The sequence below is a fragment of the Nelusetta ayraudi genome, unplaced genomic scaffold (assembly GCF_046127955.1).
Source record: "Nelusetta ayraudi isolate G7.1 ecotype Tasmania unplaced genomic scaffold, CSIRO-AGI_Nayr_v1 ptg000090l, whole genome shotgun sequence".
Lineage (NCBI taxonomy): Eukaryota > Metazoa > Chordata > Actinopteri > Tetraodontiformes > Monacanthidae > Nelusetta > Nelusetta ayraudi.
This window is the reverse complement of record NW_027466140.1, coordinates 2,946,953-2,964,905: the sequence shown is the minus strand read 5'-3', so window position 1 is coordinate 2,964,905 and position 17,953 is coordinate 2,946,953. Positions and strand designations below refer to the sequence as shown.

At 42.0% G+C, this 17,953-nt stretch overlaps 4 protein-coding genes and 2 non-coding genes across 11 annotated transcripts in view; 4 read left to right on the top strand and 2 right to left on the bottom strand.

Moving 5' to 3' along the window:
• Positions 1–2,051: 2,051 nt before the first annotated feature.
• Positions 2,052–5,184, bottom strand: zbtb3 (zinc finger and BTB domain containing 3). The gene is made up of 3 exons (XM_076046670.1): positions 5,087–5,184; positions 3,409–4,229; positions 2,052–3,099 (listed from the first exon to the last, which is right to left on the bottom strand). Exons 2-3 carry the CDS (start codon positions 4,224–4,226, stop codon positions 2,124–2,126), a joined length of 1,794 nt encoding a protein of 597 aa, XP_075902785.1. The 5' UTR covers positions 4,227–4,229; positions 5,087–5,184; the 3' UTR covers positions 2,052–2,123.
• On the top strand, positions 5,182–7,701 carry trpt1 (tRNA phosphotransferase 1). Of its 2 annotated transcripts, XM_076046675.1 has the most exons (7): positions 5,196–5,366; positions 5,512–5,593; positions 6,032–6,201; positions 6,533–6,710; positions 6,804–6,860; positions 6,931–7,041; positions 7,140–7,701. In XM_076046675.1, exons 1-7 carry the CDS (start codon positions 5,295–5,297, stop codon positions 7,160–7,162), a joined length of 693 nt encoding a protein of 230 aa, XP_075902790.1. In that variant the 5' UTR covers positions 5,196–5,294; the 3' UTR covers positions 7,163–7,701. The 2 variants fall into 2 exon arrangements, with proteins under 2 accessions (XP_075902791.1, XP_075902790.1); XM_076046676.1 differs by lacking the exon at positions 5,512–5,593 and having other exon boundaries at positions 5,182–5,366; positions 6,032–6,208.
• Positions 7,661–15,623, bottom strand: fermt3b (FERM domain containing kindlin 3b). Its single transcript, XM_076046669.1, has 15 exons — positions 15,451–15,623; positions 14,341–14,465; positions 13,950–14,183; positions 12,322–12,438; positions 12,043–12,211; positions 11,820–11,922; positions 11,620–11,727; positions 10,970–11,104; positions 10,741–10,787; positions 10,509–10,633; positions 9,398–9,504; positions 9,068–9,289; positions 8,778–8,902; positions 8,441–8,582; positions 7,661–8,235 (listed from the first exon to the last, which is right to left on the bottom strand). The coding sequence occupies exons 2-15, from the start codon at positions 14,462–14,464 to the stop codon at positions 8,056–8,058; spliced, it is 1,938 nt and encodes a 645-aa protein (XP_075902784.1). The 5' UTR covers position 14,465; positions 15,451–15,623; the 3' UTR covers positions 7,661–8,055.
• On the top strand, positions 12,943–13,014 carry trnaw-cca (transfer RNA tryptophan (anticodon CCA)). Its single transcript has one exon. It is a non-coding gene; the product is annotated as a tRNA-Trp (tRNA).
• trnaw-cca (transfer RNA tryptophan (anticodon CCA)) lies at positions 13,423–13,494 on the top strand. Its single transcript has one exon. It is a non-coding gene; the product is annotated as a tRNA-Trp (tRNA).
• An 811-nt stretch (positions 15,624–16,434) lies between the features above and the next one.
• The window catches only part of macrod1 (mono-ADP ribosylhydrolase 1), a 98,797-nt gene continuing 97,278 nt past the window's right edge, over positions 16,435–17,953 (top strand). For 2 of the 5 annotated variants that reach the window (XR_012929010.1, XM_076046673.1), the window contains exon 1: positions 16,714–17,193. Coding sequence is in view for 4 of the 5 variants with exons in the window: in XM_076046673.1 (XP_075902788.1) it covers positions 16,788–17,193 (406 nt within the window). In the remaining variant the exon portion in view is untranslated. Of the gene's footprint in view, positions 17,194–17,953 lie in introns of all 5 variants that reach the window. The other 3 variants (XM_076046674.1, XM_076046672.1, XM_076046671.1) reach the window with 3 other exon arrangements.

The following is a 17,953-nucleotide window of genomic DNA, read 5'->3' as shown; positions in this document are numbered from 1 at the left end:
GTCATTTCCTAATAACAAAGCTGAATCATTATCATTCAGCACTATTATGTTAGCTGTTATGTTTAGCTGCCATTCTGACTGAAGTGGCACATGGAAATGCAGTAATCAACATTATTACATAAAATAGGAAACAGAAAAGGCCATCTCACAAAAAACGTTTTTGGTAACTGAAAAAAGTGAACACGAGAAATCTTGAATTTTCTGCTGGAAATTGAACTATCCAAATTCAAATTTTTAGAAATTGGTGGTGACAGTCAAGAGTAAGATTTCCTGGATTTTTTTGGAGGGGACAAAATGTTTTTTCTTTTAAAATAAGTATTTATATATAAATTACTTTCCCCCTTTTTTAATTTAAGGCCTCTTTCATGTGAATGTTTTCTGATAAGTTTCCATTTAGATTTTTATTCAACATTTAATTGTTTCCAACAATAAATAACTGCCCCAATTCTTCAAAAGTTATAGTTACAGCGCCTTGCAAAAGTATTCACCCCCCTTTGCTTTTATCTATTTTGTTAGATTTCAGCCTGTAATTTAAATGTTTTTCATCTGAATATTTCGTGAGATGGATCTGCACAAAGTAATCTAAGTTGGTGAAGTGAAATGAGAAAAAAATATATAAAAGAATAATTTAAAGAAATAAAAAGGTGGAAATTGGCATGTGCATATGTATTCACCCCCTTTGCTATGAAGCCCCTTAAAAAGTGCTGGTGCAATCCATTACCTTCACAAGTCACAGAATTAGTTCAACGAAGTCCACTTGTGTTCAATCTAAGTGTCACGTGATGTGTCAGTATAAACACACCTTCTCTGAGAGGCCCCAATGGGCTGCAACTCTACTTAGCAAGAAGAATCACATCATGAAGACCAAGGAGCTCTCCAAACAAGTCAGGGACAAAGTTATAGAGAGATACAAGTCAGGTTACAAAAAAATATCTACATCTTTGATGATCCCCCGGAGCACCATCAAATCTATAATCGCCAAATGGAAACAACGCGGGACCACAACAAACCTGCCAAGACAGGACCGACCACCAAAACTCACAGACCGGGCAAAGAGGACATTGATCAGAGAGGTAACACAGAGATCAAAGGTAACCCTGAAGGAGCTGCAGAGTTCTACAGCAAACACTGGTGTGTCTGTCCATAGAACCACAATAAGCCGTACACTCCATAGAGCTGTCCTTTATGGAAGGGTGGCCAGAAAAAAGCCTTTACTCAGTGTTAAAAATAAGAAGGCACGTTTTGAATTTGCCGAAAAGCATGTGGACAACCCCCAAAACGTATGGCGGAAGGTGATCTGGTCAGATGAGACTAAAATTGAACTTTTTGGCCACAAAGGGAAATGCTATGTCTGGCGGCAACCCAACACTTCCCATCACCCCAAAAACACTGTCCCCACAGTGAAACATGGTGGTGACAGCATCATGCTATTGGGATGTTTTGCAGCAGCTGGGACGGGGAAAGTGGTCCGCATAGAGAGGAAGATGGATGGTGCTAAATACAGGGACATTCTGGAGCAAAACCTGTTTCAGTCCACCTGTGATTTGCGACTGGGACGGAGGTTCACTTTCCAGCAGGACAATGACCCGAAGCATACTGCTAAAGCTACGCATGAATGGTTTAAGGAGAAGAAGTTAAATGTGCTAGAATGGCCTAGTCAAAGCCCGGACCTCAATCCGATTGAAAATCTCTGGTTTGACTTGAAGACTGCCGTTCACAAGCGGAAACCATCCAACTTGGAGGAGCTGGAGAAGTTTTGCCATGAGGAATGGGCAAAATCCCAGTTGAAAGATGTGGCAAGCTCATAGAGACCTATCAAAAGAGACTTACAGCAGTAATTGCAGCAAAAGGTGGCTCTACAAAGCACTGACTTCAGGGGGGTGAATACATATGCACATGCCAATTTCCACTTTTTTATTTCTTTAAATTATTTTTTTAAAATATTTTTTTCTCATTTCACTTCACCAACTTAGATTACTTTGTGCAGATCCATCTCACAAAATATTCAGATGAAAAACATTTAAATTACAGGCTGAAATCTAACAAAATAGATCAAAGCAAAGGGGGGGTGAATACTTTTGCAAGGCGCTGTATGTGCAAAAATACAAATATACAACTGTGTGTTAGCTGTGTGGTGGTTCTGGTTCCAACAATGGCTCAGTGTCCATTTTGCTGCGTTTCGCTGGTAGGATGTCGCCATGAGTTTTGCGTACGTGTCGGTACAGGTCACCCGACTGAGTGTAGCTTCGGTAGCAGTAGCGACACTCATATGGGCGCTCGCGTGTGTGCACGATGGCATGGCGCTTTAGTGTGTATGTGCATGAAAAAGTCTTGCCACAGACGCCACATGTTGGGACCTCCTCCACAGCATCCCCCATAGAGTCCTGGAAGTAGGAACAGGGGTCTGAATGATGCTGAGCGGTAAATGGAGGAACAACAAAAGCAACAAGGGAGGAAGTGTCCTGGGAGGACGGGCCAGCACCCGGGGAAGAAGAGGGCGAGAGACAAAAAGTATAGTCATTTGAATGGGGAGTTACTTGTAACAGACCGTGTGGGTGGGAAGAGAACATTTGTGAGTTGTTCAGATCCTCCTCTTGGCTTTCATCCTCACAATCGTCATCCACTTCCATCAGTGGTTCTCTCTCCCTGCTTTCTTCTAGTTCCTCCTCCAACTCCTCGTCAGATATAACAATAGCCTCAACTTTGACATTTACTTCATCTTCCTCTGTCCTGTCCATACTTACGCTCCCCCTGGTTCCCGGATCTTCTCGAGGTCTCCTGTGGGTTCCATTCTGAGAAAGGTTGCAATTCAAGTTGTGCTGTTGGAGTGAAACAGAGCTCTGGATCCGAATCTGAGGGAGGGCATGTGCTTTTGCCAAGCGTTTTGAGTTTGAGTCCGTGTTTGAGGTTTGTGATGATGCTTGGATCACCAGTGTCTGTTGTTCTTTGACTGATGTACCTCTGGGGTAAGTTTGAGATGATTTCTGAACTGGACTCAAGCTGGAATCTGACTGGAAAAGCGAGATGTCTGGCTGACCACCAGCCTGTCTCACGGTCACCAGGGAGGACGACGATGAGGGTTGCTGGCTGCTGTTGAGGCTGGTACACAAGTAAATGGAAACAAATGGTTAAAAGACCTTCAGTGTAGGAAAAATACTCTCTCTTTCTCAACTGGCAGTGTCAACCTAACAATTACTGTCAAGGCGCTTATAAATATTAATAGCCTCTGATTCTAATAATGACCACAGTAAAGGCCAGTTTTACTGGATCTTTTCTATAAATCAGGATTGTTTTTAACCCGGGATCAGCAGGATCGTTTTATATGGATGATAAAACAGTTAGATTTGATATGAAATGTATCAGATCAGAAATGATACAAAAAGTCTTGAAATTTATGCAAACACATACCTGTAGACCTCGGTGCTGCTGCATGGGATAGAGAGTGCCAGCATATCTTTCTGACGCATCCTGGGATAACCTGAAGCTGAACCAGGTAGGCCCAAAGTGAGATCCTGTACGGGATCTCTACCTGGGGGCAACGGGGCAACATCCATGCCAGGTTGTGTCGTGTCGGCCAAGTCAGGACTCGTGGGAGTTTGAACTCGTGATATGGACGGTGCCCCTTCAGTTCTTCCCTCCGACTTCACAGGCTCAATGAGACTCCTCTCTGCTGTGATGGACACTGTGGATATTGGTGCTGCTACGATGACTGGATTAAAGTTTTCTGCCGCCATGACCAACACAGGCTCAGCTACACTGCCACTGTCAAATTCTGGCTCGACAGTCTTCGGCACGGCGGTTCCCTCGTCCGAGCGGGTGCTGTCTGCCTCAGCCAGAGGGCCTCGTTTCTGCAGCCGTTTCTTGCATACTCTCACCACTTCGTTCATGTGTAGGAAGCTGGCAGCTGCCAAAACATCTTCCACCGGTGGAGAATCGCCCAGTTGCAGGATGCCCTCATAAATAAAGTCTAAAAGCAAGGAGAATGCAGAGGCTGTGACAATGTCATTGTCCAGAGTGACCGAGCTGCTTGAACCACTACTGCCGCTGCTGATGGCAGGAGAGTCTGAGTAGAACATGTGGAAAAAAGGCGAGCAGGATGCCAAGACAGCCCGGTGGGCCAGGAACCGGGAAGAGCCAACGAGAACGGTACAATCACAAAGAAAACCTCGCTGGCGTTGGGAGCGCAGAGCCAACAGCAACTGCTGGGAATGCTGAGGGAACTCCATTGCCTGAGGGACATGAGAAAGCACGGATATTAGGAGAGCCTTTAAAGTGCGTTACTGTTTTATTAACAAGACTTGGATGTTCAAAATGCAACCACAACAACCACCATGGCTGTTAGTAATAAAGGCTGGATTTCCTACGATGCCTTTTCTAAATTGTGTAGTTATCATGTAACAGTTGCATAACTCAGCACTAGTTCGGTTACCTTTGCAAATTAATTAAAAACTATTGAAACTGATCCAAAGAATATCCTAAATGTATTAAATCACAGGTTTACTAACATGTGGCGAAAAGAGGGAATAGACCCTTCTACTGACAAACACCTTCATCTTAATAATTAAAAATGACAACCAATTGATGGCAGACTATGGAGGATGAGGCACATAAGGCTAACATAACAGGGCTTTTTTTTTTTTTTTTTTTTTTTTAAATAATGTTCATCCATCTTGACAAGCCACTACAAATATACTTAAATGATATCTCATCTGAGTGTCACACAAGTCAAACTAAAACCCAAATATCACAAAGAGTTATAAAGAATGAAACAAACGGACAGTGTCATTAAATTCAAAAAGTATTTCGCAAATATACCAATATTACTCCCAATGTTAAAAGGTGTATATTGAGGGGGGGGGGAATGCGTATTCCCTTTGACAGAGATGCAATGCTCCTATGCTAAACGTTACCGATAGCTGAGTTAGCTCATCCTCTGTGCAGCGAGCAAAGTTTTCTGCCGTTAAACCAACTATGGCACTGTGTTTCTATTGACTGGTGTAAGCCGGTAGTTGCCGCGACACAGCCTAAACCAATTATGTAGACAACTAACTCCCGCTCCTGATGAATATGACGGATATGTGCCTACCTCCTGCAGCTGTGGGGCTGCTGTTTTCTTCCAGAACGAAACCGCAGCCAAAACTTCCTCGGTGGTGCCGAGGAACAACAACACCGCTTCGTGTTACAGCGCCGCCATCAGTTGGGCAGAGTACAAAAACAGGAAGCGTGAGTGGTGCACGTTTGTTTACGCGGCTGGCCACAGTTTTCATCCGAAAGTGTAAAAACTGTTGCAATTGATGGCACAATGCGGTGACAGGCGGGGAAGAGGCAGAGGTGGTAGAGGAAGGAGAGCCAATCCCACTGGAGAGGTTAGAGATTCTTGGTCAGGAATGTTGACATAATGTCGTGTCTGCATTGGTTTGAGGACCAATATGCGTTTGTATTTTATTTGGCAGACATGACAGTTGTAAATGCTTGTTTTGGGTTTTTAGTGGGACATTCTCTTTCTAACAGGACAGAGATGTGCGCTTGTCTAAATCCATGTCTTATGCTCTTCGCCATGGGGCTAACCGCATGGGTCTTCACATGGGCTCAGGTGAGCACCCGGGTGCAACTTGGGTGTAAAAAATAAATAAATAAGACACTTAAGAACCCTCATACGATTAATTAGCGAATATTTCCCTTAAGTTTTTTTTTTGAAATGTGTAAATGCCATAAATAGGCAGGGAAGGAAGTCACTTATTTCATTTGGACACCATTTGGAAATATTTTCAATCTGTATTTTATTTTTTATTTTTTATTTTTAAATAGAATCTTTCCTTAATTTTGTTTTTCCTAAGACTTCACAGTAGTTTATATTGTAATCAATGTGTATTATCCTGCTCATGAGCTGGTCTGCTATTTATCAAGGCTTTTTTTTTAAGAAGTTCAAACCATAAGCTCTTTAAGTTTTACACTACATGTATGCTGCATGTACATGAGAAACATCAATTGTTTGAATGAAACCCCCCCTTTTTTCTTTTTTCCATTATAGATGGCTTCTTATTTGTGGAAGAGCTCCTGGCTCACCCACAGTTCCGCGCGTACTCGGTGGAAGACGTGGAAAGAGTCGTTGCCACCAATGACAAACAGCGCTATAAGCTTCGCCCCCACCCAGAGGACGGCCGCCTGCAGATCAGAGCCTCTCAAGGCCATTCGATACAGGTCAATGGTGTGGAAAAACCACAGATGGTGCAATAAAGGGGAATTATTCATTTTGAATGCAACAGACATGCCCGGATGCTTAATTTCCCCTCGAAGTAGTCTAATTCAGACTTAGACTAAAAAGATCAGATTTTATGTCATGAAAAAATACAGCAACCTGTGGGAAGTCAGAGTTTATCACAACATTTTCAAAACTAATTGCAGACAAAATATCACCCACACAATATCTTTTTACAACTCTGTGTATTAGGTTTCTGACATGGTCCATAATCTTGCTTTTACACCAACAGTATGAACCTTGTGCAAATGCTTTTTGCACCACTGTGTCCAGGTAGCAGAGCTGGAGCTGAAACAGGTCCTGGCTGGTTCCCCAGACTGTCCTGCTGAAGCAGTTCATGGCTCCTATTTCTGTAACTGGAGCTGCATCCAGCAGCAAGGGCTGAGCCGCATGAAGAGGACACACATCCACCTGGCCCCAGGTCTGCCGGGAGAGGATGGCGTCATCAGCGGTGCGCTCTGCTTTAATTTTTATGCCAGATAGCAGTGTGCTAATCAGTAGGCAAAACGATTTAACAGTTCAATTGATTTTTACCGCTGTGTAGGTATGAGGAAAGACTGTGACTTAGCTGTGTACGTTGACATCCCAAAGGCTCTAGCAGGTACATTTACCTCAGAATAGCTTAATTTTCTCAATATCTTGCTTATGTTTAATGATCTGATCACCTGCAGACGGTATCAAGTTTTTCTGGTCTGAAAATGGAGTGTTGCTTACTGAGGGCAACACAGAAGGAATGCTTCTCCCCAAATACTTCAGCCGTGCCTTAAGACTGAGGCCAACACGTATGGAACTTGGACATTAAGATCATTTTATTTTGAAATCAAAATAGATTTACTTGAATATGTTTGCTTATGTTAAGCACTTCTCTCCTTTGCTTCAGGGGTCCTTCTGCCACTGCAGTAGCAGCAGAAGACGTCTTCCCGTTCCCCCAGAGCACAACTTGATGTGCTGGTGATACTGCGGTAACAAGTCTTTGTCTGGCAGGAGCCTCTTTGTGATACAATTAAATTTAGAAAACAGAGAATCAATTCAGATCATTTGAACAACATTAGTAGCTTCACATATATTTTGTCCTCAAGAAAATATTGGGATGGCTTATTCTGATTTACAACACATTTGTAAAAGTGTTGCACACAAACTGGTTACAAACCAAGAGCGGCTTTTTAGGCCGCTTCGTATTTGTGGTTAGCCACGTGACGTCCTTTGCAAAGCAGAGGATGCACACATTGTGGTTTTACTTAACGGACTGCCTCAAGAGTTCCTTGTAAGATATGAAGTCCCGCAAGCACACCCACTCAAAGTGTGAGAGGAGATAAATGCACGGAAACTTCTTGCTCAAGAACAACAGAATTCACTCCCTATGTGTCACAATAGCCTAGAATGAAGGCAACGAGTGAAACATGAGGTGTTGTATTTATTTATTAAACTTTTTATGAGTGACATTTTTTTGTTTCATTATCTTCTGACACACAGTTCTTCTAGATGACACAAGACTTTTCAATAAATTTCTCTATCAGGCGTGAAAGGTTAAGAGTCTGTTGGCTGGTGCATCCATCATATACGTAGCTTCTTTATCAAGCTTCCTGATCCTAGACCAGAATGCCCAAGCAGTCGGCCGTCTTGAAACAAGTTTCTTTGTGAACAATAATATGTGAAAGTAAAGTGTGTATATGCATGTCTGTGTGTAATTTTAATCTTTTTATTTCTTTATTTTAATTTTAATCTAATATTCAACATTTGCTATTCCAAGCATCCAACGCTGAGGCACGTTGGAGGTCATAGATATCCATTTTCTGTCAGAGAGCTTCGTGGCCGCCGGTCAGCTTGTGGAAAAGCTCCTGGTTGAGCGTGTCGCTCTTTTCACGGCTGCGTGTTGACATGAAGATGTAGCCACCAATGAACTCGTGCACAACTTTGCAGTCGGTGGTCACGCAGGTAAAAGCAATGTTAATGTTGCCTTCAAACTCGATGGCCACCTGGAGGAATCACACAAATAAACAGATTCGATTGTATTAATATATTGAAAATTAAATTGCTGTAGCAGTTTTCCAAGAAGCACCATAGCCTCAAAGGCCTAAAACACATTTTCATTTTTGTTGAACAACAAGTTTTATTCATCCCAGTCACTGCAGTTAGCCACTCCAAGACAAAAGCATGTGCAATGAGTGAAAATGTTCACACCTGTCGTATGTCCCAGTTGACGTTCCACTGCTTCATGTTGTTGTAGCGCCAGGTCTTCACCACATCACCCACGCCTAAGTCGATCCGGATCAGGCGGTTCGGAGCAATACCCAGGACCTCGTCTTTCCGACTGCCCTTAAACCTGTTGGGCACAGGCATCTCCTGTCAAGCTTTTGTCTCACGGTTGGAATTATTAGTGTAGCTTCGAGATCTTGTCCTCCTTTGGTATTTTCCCTTCAAGGGTGATATTTTATCACTTACTTAAATACCTTTCATGATGTAAAAAAAAAAAGTCCTTAACTTAAAAAAGGCCTTAGCTCATATTATTCTGGTTCACCTGACAACGACGAATGAGAGTCCGAAGTCAGGCAGGGCTTGCCAGATCTGCAGGAATCGCATCAGTGCGTCCGTTAGTGAGAGCTGAGCCACGTTCTGGTACGCATCGAGGATTCGAGGGGTCAGCTGGAGGAGCAGGCACATTGCAAAACGTCCCATGTAATTAGATATATATATATTTTTTTCTTGGTTGAGCAGCATAATACTGCTTCGATATGGGATTCATCTAACAGGCGCTTACGGCAGCCTAATAAAATGTCAATACTGAAATGTGTTTCGCCTCTTCTGTACCTGTTTGGCCTTGTACTTCTTATGATAGCGAGGTGACACCAGACTGTGAGTATTGATACTTTCATCACTGGCAGCTGCGTTGCCATGGGAACTGGGATTGCTCTTTTGCATAGCCAGAAAGGAGCGAATGCTCTCAATTTCGCTCTGGAAACTGCTGTCAGCCAGAGTCTTGCCCTTTGAGCCCAGGCGACATGCAGCCATCCACTGAGCGTACTGCTGCTCCTAGGGGGGGCGACAGGGAAGGCAGGGACGAGGGTGGGAGTGAGAAAAAACAACAAGAAAAGAACTGGGGAGACAAGGAGGAAGCTGTGCATGTGCGTATCGTCTCACGTCCTGGCAGCGCAGGAAAACCTCGTTCATGCCTTCAGGTGTTGGAATCAACAGTCTGATAAGGAACTTTTGTGCGGCCACATTGACATCTGGAGCAACCTCACATCCTGCAAAATAGGATCAATATCAAAGTCTGAGATTAACGGTTATCGGTTGGGCAGGAAAAATATGCACGAATATGGCTGGTGTGACTGGGCCAAGTTCACTGATTCTTTGGCTTTGTTACAGTCTTCATTGTTAATGCTACCTGTACTAAAGCGTAGAACAGTGATCTTGGATTATAACTGATCCCTTTAACTTATCTGACACAATCACACAACTCTTACAAGGGAAAGCTATGTGTGTTCTATATGTTTGACACATGCCCTATTAAACAGAATCATTTCTGTGCAAGAGATGTGACACAACCGTTGGACTGGTGTGAATATTCAGCTGCAATGTCCATAGAAACAAATTTGAACATGAAAAGCACACCTGACAAAAGCAATTAACAAGCACCATAACACTCAACAAATGAAATCGTTTCATTGTCTCATCGTCTCAGCTGAAGTCGACAAATCACCAATCACCAATCACCAATCGTCATCATCATCATCATCATCATCATCATCATCATCATCATCATCATCACAACATAAATGATACCTATAGCATTTTAACCACATAAAATTGAGCTTGTTTCAGACTTCAGTGTAAATGTATTAAAAACTTTCTGATTTCTTGAAAGGCAAGCACCACTTATCCAATTTGAAGACCCAATCATGGTGTGTACACTAGGTTTCAATGCTATTAAAATTCTGCTCCCTCAGATAAGGGGGAAATTTATTTTTATTTGTGACTCATGTCAGTAGGATTTATGATGTGAAAATCATTGCTTTGCCCAATTACCATTTTGGAGCTTTATTCAAAGCTCTATCATCTGCTTGACAGGGACATTTATCTTAGGCAGTCCATGCATATGATTTATGTCTCTGGACTGAGTTTCAGCAAAATCTCCCTCTTAAACGCAATTCAGCAGAAAAATAATTATTTGAAAAATAAGCTCATGCAAACACAGCAGGATTTGTCATTTTTGGTGCTTGAACCCTGAATAAAATAACATATCCACTACCTTTGAGGTTAATCTGTTGAATGGGCTCCCCAATGCTCTCCTCTTTATTCTTGAAATAAGAGATAGAGGTATCCTGGAATGTGAACCAATACTGCTTATACCCCTTCAGAGTAAGTCTCTTTGGCCTGAAAGATAAAGTCATGACACTCACTTTAAACTGGTACAATTAACCTAAAACAATTACTTCACTTCCCAAGACGTGGCTGATTTTAATTAGTGTTGAACTATTTACCTGAAAATCTTTAGGTAGCCATTAAGATCCGGTGCGGTCATGTTATTCTGAAAGGAAAGACCTTTTTTATTTATTTATACAAGATTGTTTTAGTGTATAGGTTATTAGTTAAGATTATTATTGGATCTTGGAAAAAGAACATTCATTTAACTTGAGCTATGATTCTAGTAAAGGACACCTAAAAATGAATCAATGGACTAATTGGTGAAAGCAAAGCTGAAGCTCTGACCAGCATCTCAGAGGCAGAGCTGCTCCCGCCCTCCATCTTGACCTCCAGACACTGCAGGGCAGACTCCAGGTCATCCATGGCTGCGCTGGAGGTCAGTAACTGAGGCTCTGATTGAGACACCTTACTGATGTGATACTGCAGGGGTGTGAGAGAAAAGAGTCACAGGCGTTTATTTATATGCTGTGAAAGGTGGAAAGAAAAATAGCCTATGTTTAGAGCCAGCAAAACTCTCTAACTAAGCTAAAGAAGTTTATAACCCTGATAATTACTAACTTGATAATATAAGATCTCAAACCCTTGTTAAGATCATGTAACTCTTACAAACTATTCCAATGATTTAGGTTAAAACACTTATTTATTAAATACTTTTGACACAAACAAGTTACTGTTTTGTTTATTTAGACACGATAACAACTGAACATTTTAGTCCATTTTTAGAAAGTTATATTTCGAAGGCAAAACCATTTAAAAATCACAAATATACCACAGATGTTTAACACTCGTAATTATACTGTAAAACAAATGCATGTTCATTGCTGTAATGTTTAAGATTCAATATGTGATTGCAATGGTTGTTTTCCAGCATGAATTAATTTTCTCACCCCTGTTGGCAGCCAAGGCATTTACATCAATGACACAGTGTTTTCTACCTGAAGAGCTCCAAACAGCATCATCTCCTCCTCGGTGCAGTCAATGTCCTCCAGCAGGATGGCCCAGCGTGCCTGCTCATACAGCTGCGTCAGACGCACAACATCATACTGCACAAACAGAAAGTGGGAGAAGGGTGAAATTTCAAACACATGGACATTAAATGAGAAAACATAAGGGGGCCACCCACACACACACAGACCTTGGGTTCGATGTCATAGAAGGAATAATATTTGAAGCGCAGCCAGACTCTGTCATTTTCTTGGATACCCTGCTGCATAAGGCAACGGGATGAGTCCAGCCACCTGTGACGAGAAAAAAATGATCTTTTATTTTAATTTTATTATTTTTTAGGATGAACTGATTGCTCATAGTGGGTTTGTCCCAACATAAATAATGAGTACGCCCACAGTTGGAGCGCATACCTGCTATGGATATGAGCCTTGTCTACCACACTAGCTGGGCGATACAGCTTGGCTAAAACTTCAGGGGAAGGTGGAGGCTGGGTGACAGACAGCATCTTGTAAATTGCCTCCATTTGAGGGGAGTCGGCAAAGTGAGCTGGCATCCCATTGTACAGGCACGGCCGGGAGACTGCAAAAAGAAGTGAACATAAATGTGTCTTAAATACAAAAAAAAACAACAAGCAAATATCCTAGTTTTCTTTTCAATTTTTCAATGGAAACAATCCACAATGCGTCTACCTGAGGTGAGGGGCACCTCAGTCAAATCATAGATGTCGTCATCTGAGTCTTTTTCCTTTTTTTTCTTTTTCTTCTCTATCGGCCGGAGGAGGGAGAGCTCCTCTGGGTGTCGAATGTCTGCCAAAGTAATGAAAGAGGAAAATACATTTTTATCAGCAGCTTGTGGAGGCTCTGTGACACAAGGGAAGTTCCTCTGGCTGCTGATTAGCAGGTTATGTGTTCATATCACATTAGAGTTGAAAGTTTGTTTGCTGTAACAATAACAAAAAGAAAGGCAAGACCAACCAAGATATTTTATCTGAAAATATGAAGCCTAGATAAAAAATGCACTGCATTGTCAAAACTATACCAAACCGCAATCTGTCATAAAAAATAAAGAAAAAACATATAAATGCCTCTAACAACTTAAAACTTTATTTTGAATAAGTCTCTTGCAAAAAACCTTCACATTGCGAAACCATGTTTTCCTGAAAAAATATTTTTTCAACAACAAAACAAACCAGCTTTTAAAGTTTTTATTTGGTGAAATCAAAACCTACCAAGGCTTTGCAAAACTGCACAAGCAACAGCTGTTCTAAGTCTTAGCTGACAGGTTGGATTGCAGTGCACGCTCTCAGCAAGGACTCTGTGGCGCAACGGTAGCGCGTCTGACTCCAGATCAGAAGGTTGCGTGTTCAAATCACGTCAGGGTCAGTGTTTTTCTTGGAAAAATTACCCTAAAATGGATGATCGAAAGCTAATTGAAGTATAATAAGCAGCTGTCTTAATCTTTGGGCACCTGTCTTAAACTTCAGCTGTCAGAGCAAGGTTGCAGTTCACACTCTGCTTAAGATAAGGCTCAGACAAAAATACTAAAAGCAAAAAAGCACACACAAAAAATCAAGGGATATCTCAAGGAATCTTTGGAGCATCAGTAGTGCAACTTCGGCTCAAAAGAAAAAATCTTTCTTTAGGAAACAAAAACTTATTGAAAGCTTGGTGATGCTTAAACAGCAACTGTCTTAAGCTGTAGCTGACAGTGCAAGGTTGCAGTACACCCTCCTGCATTAAAAAAAAATGCTTTTGCCAAACAAAACACAAACAAAAGAAGAATCCAGCAAGGACTCTGTGGCGCAATGGTAGCGCGTCTGACTCCAGATCAGAAGGTTGCGTGTTCAAATCACGTCAGGGTCAGACTTCTTTTCTAAGGGAAATAAAACTCAATCAAGGTTTTTTCATCTGAAATATAAAGAGCATATGAAAAATGGCTATGAGGCAGATTGTGTGGTGTAATGGTTGCGTGTCTGATCACTTCTGAGTCAAAACATTTTTTAAGAAAATAAAAACCTAACACGTTTTTTAAAAACTGCACAATCAATAACAGTCCTTAATTTTACCTGTGGAGTAAGCTTGCAGTGCACTGTTATGCAGAAAAGATTGTGATAAAGATGGGAAGAGACAATACTGACTCTGGTGCAATGGTAGTATTTTTGACTCCAGAGGAGAAGGTTGCATTTTTTTTTAGGAAAACCTTGTAAGGTTGTGAGGAGCTTTTTTGTGACAGAGCAATGTTGCTTGTGAGTAGGACTCAAACAATGGTAGTGCATCTGACTGCAGATAAGGAAAAAAAAGAAGAAGCTGAGACTCACTGAGCATACTGCAGATTCCCATCACTGTCTGCAGAACAGGGTTGGAGAAACAGGCTCGCAGTCGTAGGGTGATGCCACTGGGGAGGTGAATTCTCAGGGGCTTGTGTTGGGGCATGAAGAGCAATTTGGCATCAGCGTGGACGCCATACTTCTCCAGAGTCCAGGCTGTCCGCAGCAGCCACATCTGCTTTTGCTCCCACCACAAGGCATGGTCTGACCAATCACGTTGGATCTCTGCGGAGGACAGACCCCAAACAGCTCTATTTGTTGTTGTTTTTACGCCCCTATGTGGGAATCTTCAGTTTCTTTTGTTTTAATAGCCAGTCTCCTATTTGTTTTAATCTGTCAATTTAAATACTTATTATAAAGATACAGTCACAATCAAACCTACGTGTCTTTTCCACCAGCTTCAGGATAACACCTCCCACATGGAGGTCAGAGGCCACACCAATGGAGACAGGAGCAGAATCAGGCCCCAGGTCTTCCACTGTGACTGACAGGTCCCACGTTGCCATACTGGGAGACAGAGAGATAGAGGGAGAGAGACAGAGAGCAAAAGAGAGAGATGGAGAGAGAGGGGAGGGGGGAGGAGGAGGGAGGGAGAGAATCTTCAAAATAAGAGGAAAAATAAAAAAACAGCAAAACGTAAAGAAAAAAAACAAGAACTACAGCAACACTGACTAAAATATCAACACATTATATAAAAGCAGTATAAAATTGGCTTTGTGACAAATCTTTACTAAAATGTCTTTGAATGACATCATTAACTTTGTACATAAAATAAGGAAACCGGCCCTTGGTAAAGACCATTTTATGCAATTTCACAAATAAAATCTCAACATTTAAAAATCAAGAGGAATCACTCTGTTTGATTACATATAAGCTGTACATTTACTCTTTGTGTTTCTTTATTCCTTCATTATATAAACATCCAGCTGATTAGCCTTTTTAAGTGAAAGAAATGGTGAAATGAAGAATTCCAAATCATACATCTCTTTTCAAAAAGATTTAAACTCAGAATATCACATGATACTGACTGAGTAACACACAGGCTCCAACTCAGGCACACACTAAATAAGTGAATTGATCCTAGTGACATGTCCAGTGTCATGGGTACTTCCTGTTTCTGACTTGAACAGTCTGCTGGGACGCCTTATTCCTCTTTCTGACTCGCACAAGTTCATATGTTCAACTTATGACATTCTAACAACCCGGTTTACACTTACTAAGGAGGGCGACCACGCCTAGAGGTTTTACAGGGGACGGAAAATGCATGAATATTTTAATGCACGAATACAAACTTCACGTACCTCACAGATGCAAGCTTCTCTCTAAAAATGTGATTTAAATCTGTATGTATTCATCCTAATGTAGCATTTAAATGTGATCTCAGTCCAAATTTTCATGTTTGATCCTCACAAGTACACACCCTGCACCCAGTCACCATGCGTTCGTCTTCCTCTCACACTGTCACACACAAACACATTAACAAGGACATTACCTTTTCTCCGCAGTCCAGCGTTTTTTGTGGATGAAAAGTGTTCACCTCTGACTGACCACTGAAGATGTAGGTTTAGGTTTATCTGATGAGAAAGTGCAGCAATTTCTTGTCTTGCGCTTGAGGCAACTTGTGGTCTGCATTTGCCCCTGTCACTTCTGTCAGAAAAAAGGCTGGTTCCTTTTTGTCAACTTCCGCCAGGCGGAAATGTGACAAGTATTTAAGGTCCTACTAACAGACAGATATACACAAGTGGATGTTTGTGTGCTTGAATGACACCAGATGGGAGGTACTATACATTAATTAAGCGTATGTTGTTTTTTTTGTCACTCTCTTCTTGTAAATTACAAAAATAAGTTTCTACAGAGATACTGTGTTAAGATAACAAATACAACATTAACACTCTCCTGTTTATGAATTATATTAGCACTTTTTCTGGGGTAAACTGGTTTGAAAAGGTTACCACACCATACAAACAATACATTTTGTTTTCCTTGTACTACATATATCAAATCATATTTAGGTGACCACAACTACAAAATAAAAAAGAGTGAAATTTTCAGTGTGGTTGTCAAAAATCATTAAATATTTTCATCATGAAACAAAAATGGCGACATTGACAATGTCATTATCAATTTTGTGGGGCATATCGGGGACTTTTTCTCTGGGACAGTGGACAGGTCATCCAAATGTCTGGTCAAAGTACATTATATGAAGTTGCAGTATTCATGTATACAAAATGATGATGCCTGTCAAGTTGATGGGGCCATCATATTGAAATTCGGCTGAAACTACAAGCTCCAAATTATTCTGCACGCAATTTGTGACGATGTCAAATCGTGTTCTTATTCCCTCCAAAAATTTCGCAAGGCAATTATGACCACGTCAAATTGTTTTCTTCATTCCCATATTTCCAACAGTTATGAAGGGATCACTGATGTCGGTTTTCTCAAGTCCTGTTCGTCCGGGGATGAACTTTGTGTTACACAGGAAAAGAGGAACCTGCTCTGTGTGTCTTAGCTTATCGCGTTAAATTGAAGCATTATTCATATACTGTAGTTTTATCGTCCATTTACACTACATTGCCAAGTCTGAAAGCCATCTGGTGGCAGAAACACAGAGCAGCAAACCACTTTAATTCCCCCCTTGTCCCTCCTGAAAGTGGTACATTCCACCCGAACCTTATATGGCATATGATACCGGGACGCAGCTCCAGATCAGGAAGCTGCACAAACAGGAGGTTGCTTCGTATATAAATCGAAAGCGAAACCCCGCAAGTGTTTGTCGTGACATTGTATGTGCCCCTCGCACACAGTCCGTTTGTACGGTGTTGTTCAAACATGGCGCTGCAAATGTCCAGTCTTCTTCCACACTGCAAAGTCCCTCTGTCCCGAGTCCGGGCTAACTTCCAGGGGGTGGGTGTCAGGTTCAAACACGTGCTGTCACCTGGAATCCCCCACTGTGCGCGGAAGCCAGCAGTAGGTTTGTCCCGCACCCGCAGCCCTGTCACCGCGGAGAAGTTCTCAACCACCGCTCGCTCAGAGGCACTCTGGAGGTCCGCTGCGGGTAGCACCTGCTCGGCTAGCTCCAGGAAGACGTCAGGCCTCTTGGGGAGAGTCGTCCTCGGTGTGGCCGCGGGAGTGAGCTCAGTGGCGGTGGTCCAGGCTCTTCACACCGGATCGCTCAGCGCCATGGCCCGCAGAGTGAACCTAGAGTCCGCCGAGGGCAACTGGAAGGAGACCAAGGGTGAGGCTCTTCGAACAAGACCCGGCGTCACACTTTCTTAGAAACTTAAACTTGTTGTCCCCTAAAAGAGAAACATGTGCAGACGCATGACTAAATCTCATGTCAAGCTCTGAATCACTGTTCAGTAATACAAAACCATGAACATGCTGTTAAATCACTATACACACATTATGGATAATTCTTTTTACATTAATTAGTAATATACTGTACTTCAAATCAGTGTTTGTTATTTGGGTGGAGGGTGAACAGACATGCAGGTGCAAGGTGGGGCATGACAGAAAAAGTTCGAGAACCACTGTCCTAATGCACGTCTATGGGGTCAAAAGTCAACTTTGTCCTAGAGACATGGGACCACTTGCAGGTTCATCGGGATCCCTCAAGAGACAGCCACGTCAAATTGGGGGCTTCTTGCCCATGACGAGCCCAGAAACCCTAACCCTAATTCCAGCCATATCGCTAACCCTAATGCCATGCAAGTCTATGGGGTCAAAAGTCAACTTTGTCCTTGAGACATGGGGCCACTAACAGGTTCATCGGGATGCCTCAAGACATGGCATGGAAAATTTTCTTCCTCCAAGGTGGGGCGTGACAGAGAAAGTTTGAGAACCACTGCCCTATGGGAAATCACTTTTTGTTGCAACGACAGCTCCAACTCAAAGTGTAACTTAAAAAAAGCATAGAAAAATAAGCTATAAGAAATATAAAAGAAAGATGGAGTTGCATATCAAAAATAGTAAAACAAATGCTTAAAAAAAGAGAT

Excerpts from the sequence above, each read along its gene's own strand:
- zbtb3 (XM_076046670.1), bottom strand. The coding sequence starts at position 4,226 with ATGGAGTTCCCTCAGCATTCCCAGCAGTTGCTGTTGGCTCTGCGCTCC. Across the intron at positions 3,100-3,408 it reads AGCAGCACCGAGGTCTACAG|CCTCAACAGCAGCCAGCAAC; the intron begins GTATGTGTTTGC and ends CTTGTGTACCAG.
- trpt1 (XM_076046675.1), top strand. The coding sequence starts at position 5,295 with ATGGCACAATGCGGTGACAGGCGGGGAAGAGGCAGAGGTGGTAGAGGA. Across the intron at positions 6,202-6,532 it reads CTCAAGGCCATTCGATACAG|GTAGCAGAGCTGGAGCTGAA; the intron begins GTCAATGGTGTG and ends CACTGTGTCCAG. Across the intron at positions 6,861-6,930 it reads CATCCCAAAGGCTCTAGCAG|ACGGTATCAAGTTTTTCTGG; the intron begins GTACATTTACCT and ends GATCACCTGCAG.
- fermt3b (XM_076046669.1), bottom strand. The coding sequence starts at position 14,464 with ATGGCAACGTGGGACCTGTCAGTCACAGTGGAAGACCTGGGGCCTGAT. Across the intron at positions 12,439-13,949 it reads GGGAATCTGCAGTATGCTCA|ACATTCGACACCCAGAGGAG; the intron begins GTGAGTCTCAGC and ends TTACTTTGGCAG. Across the intron at positions 10,788-10,969 it reads GCTCTGCCTCTGAGATGCTG|AATAACATGACCGCACCGGA; the intron begins GTCAGAGCTTCA and ends CTTTCCTTTCAG.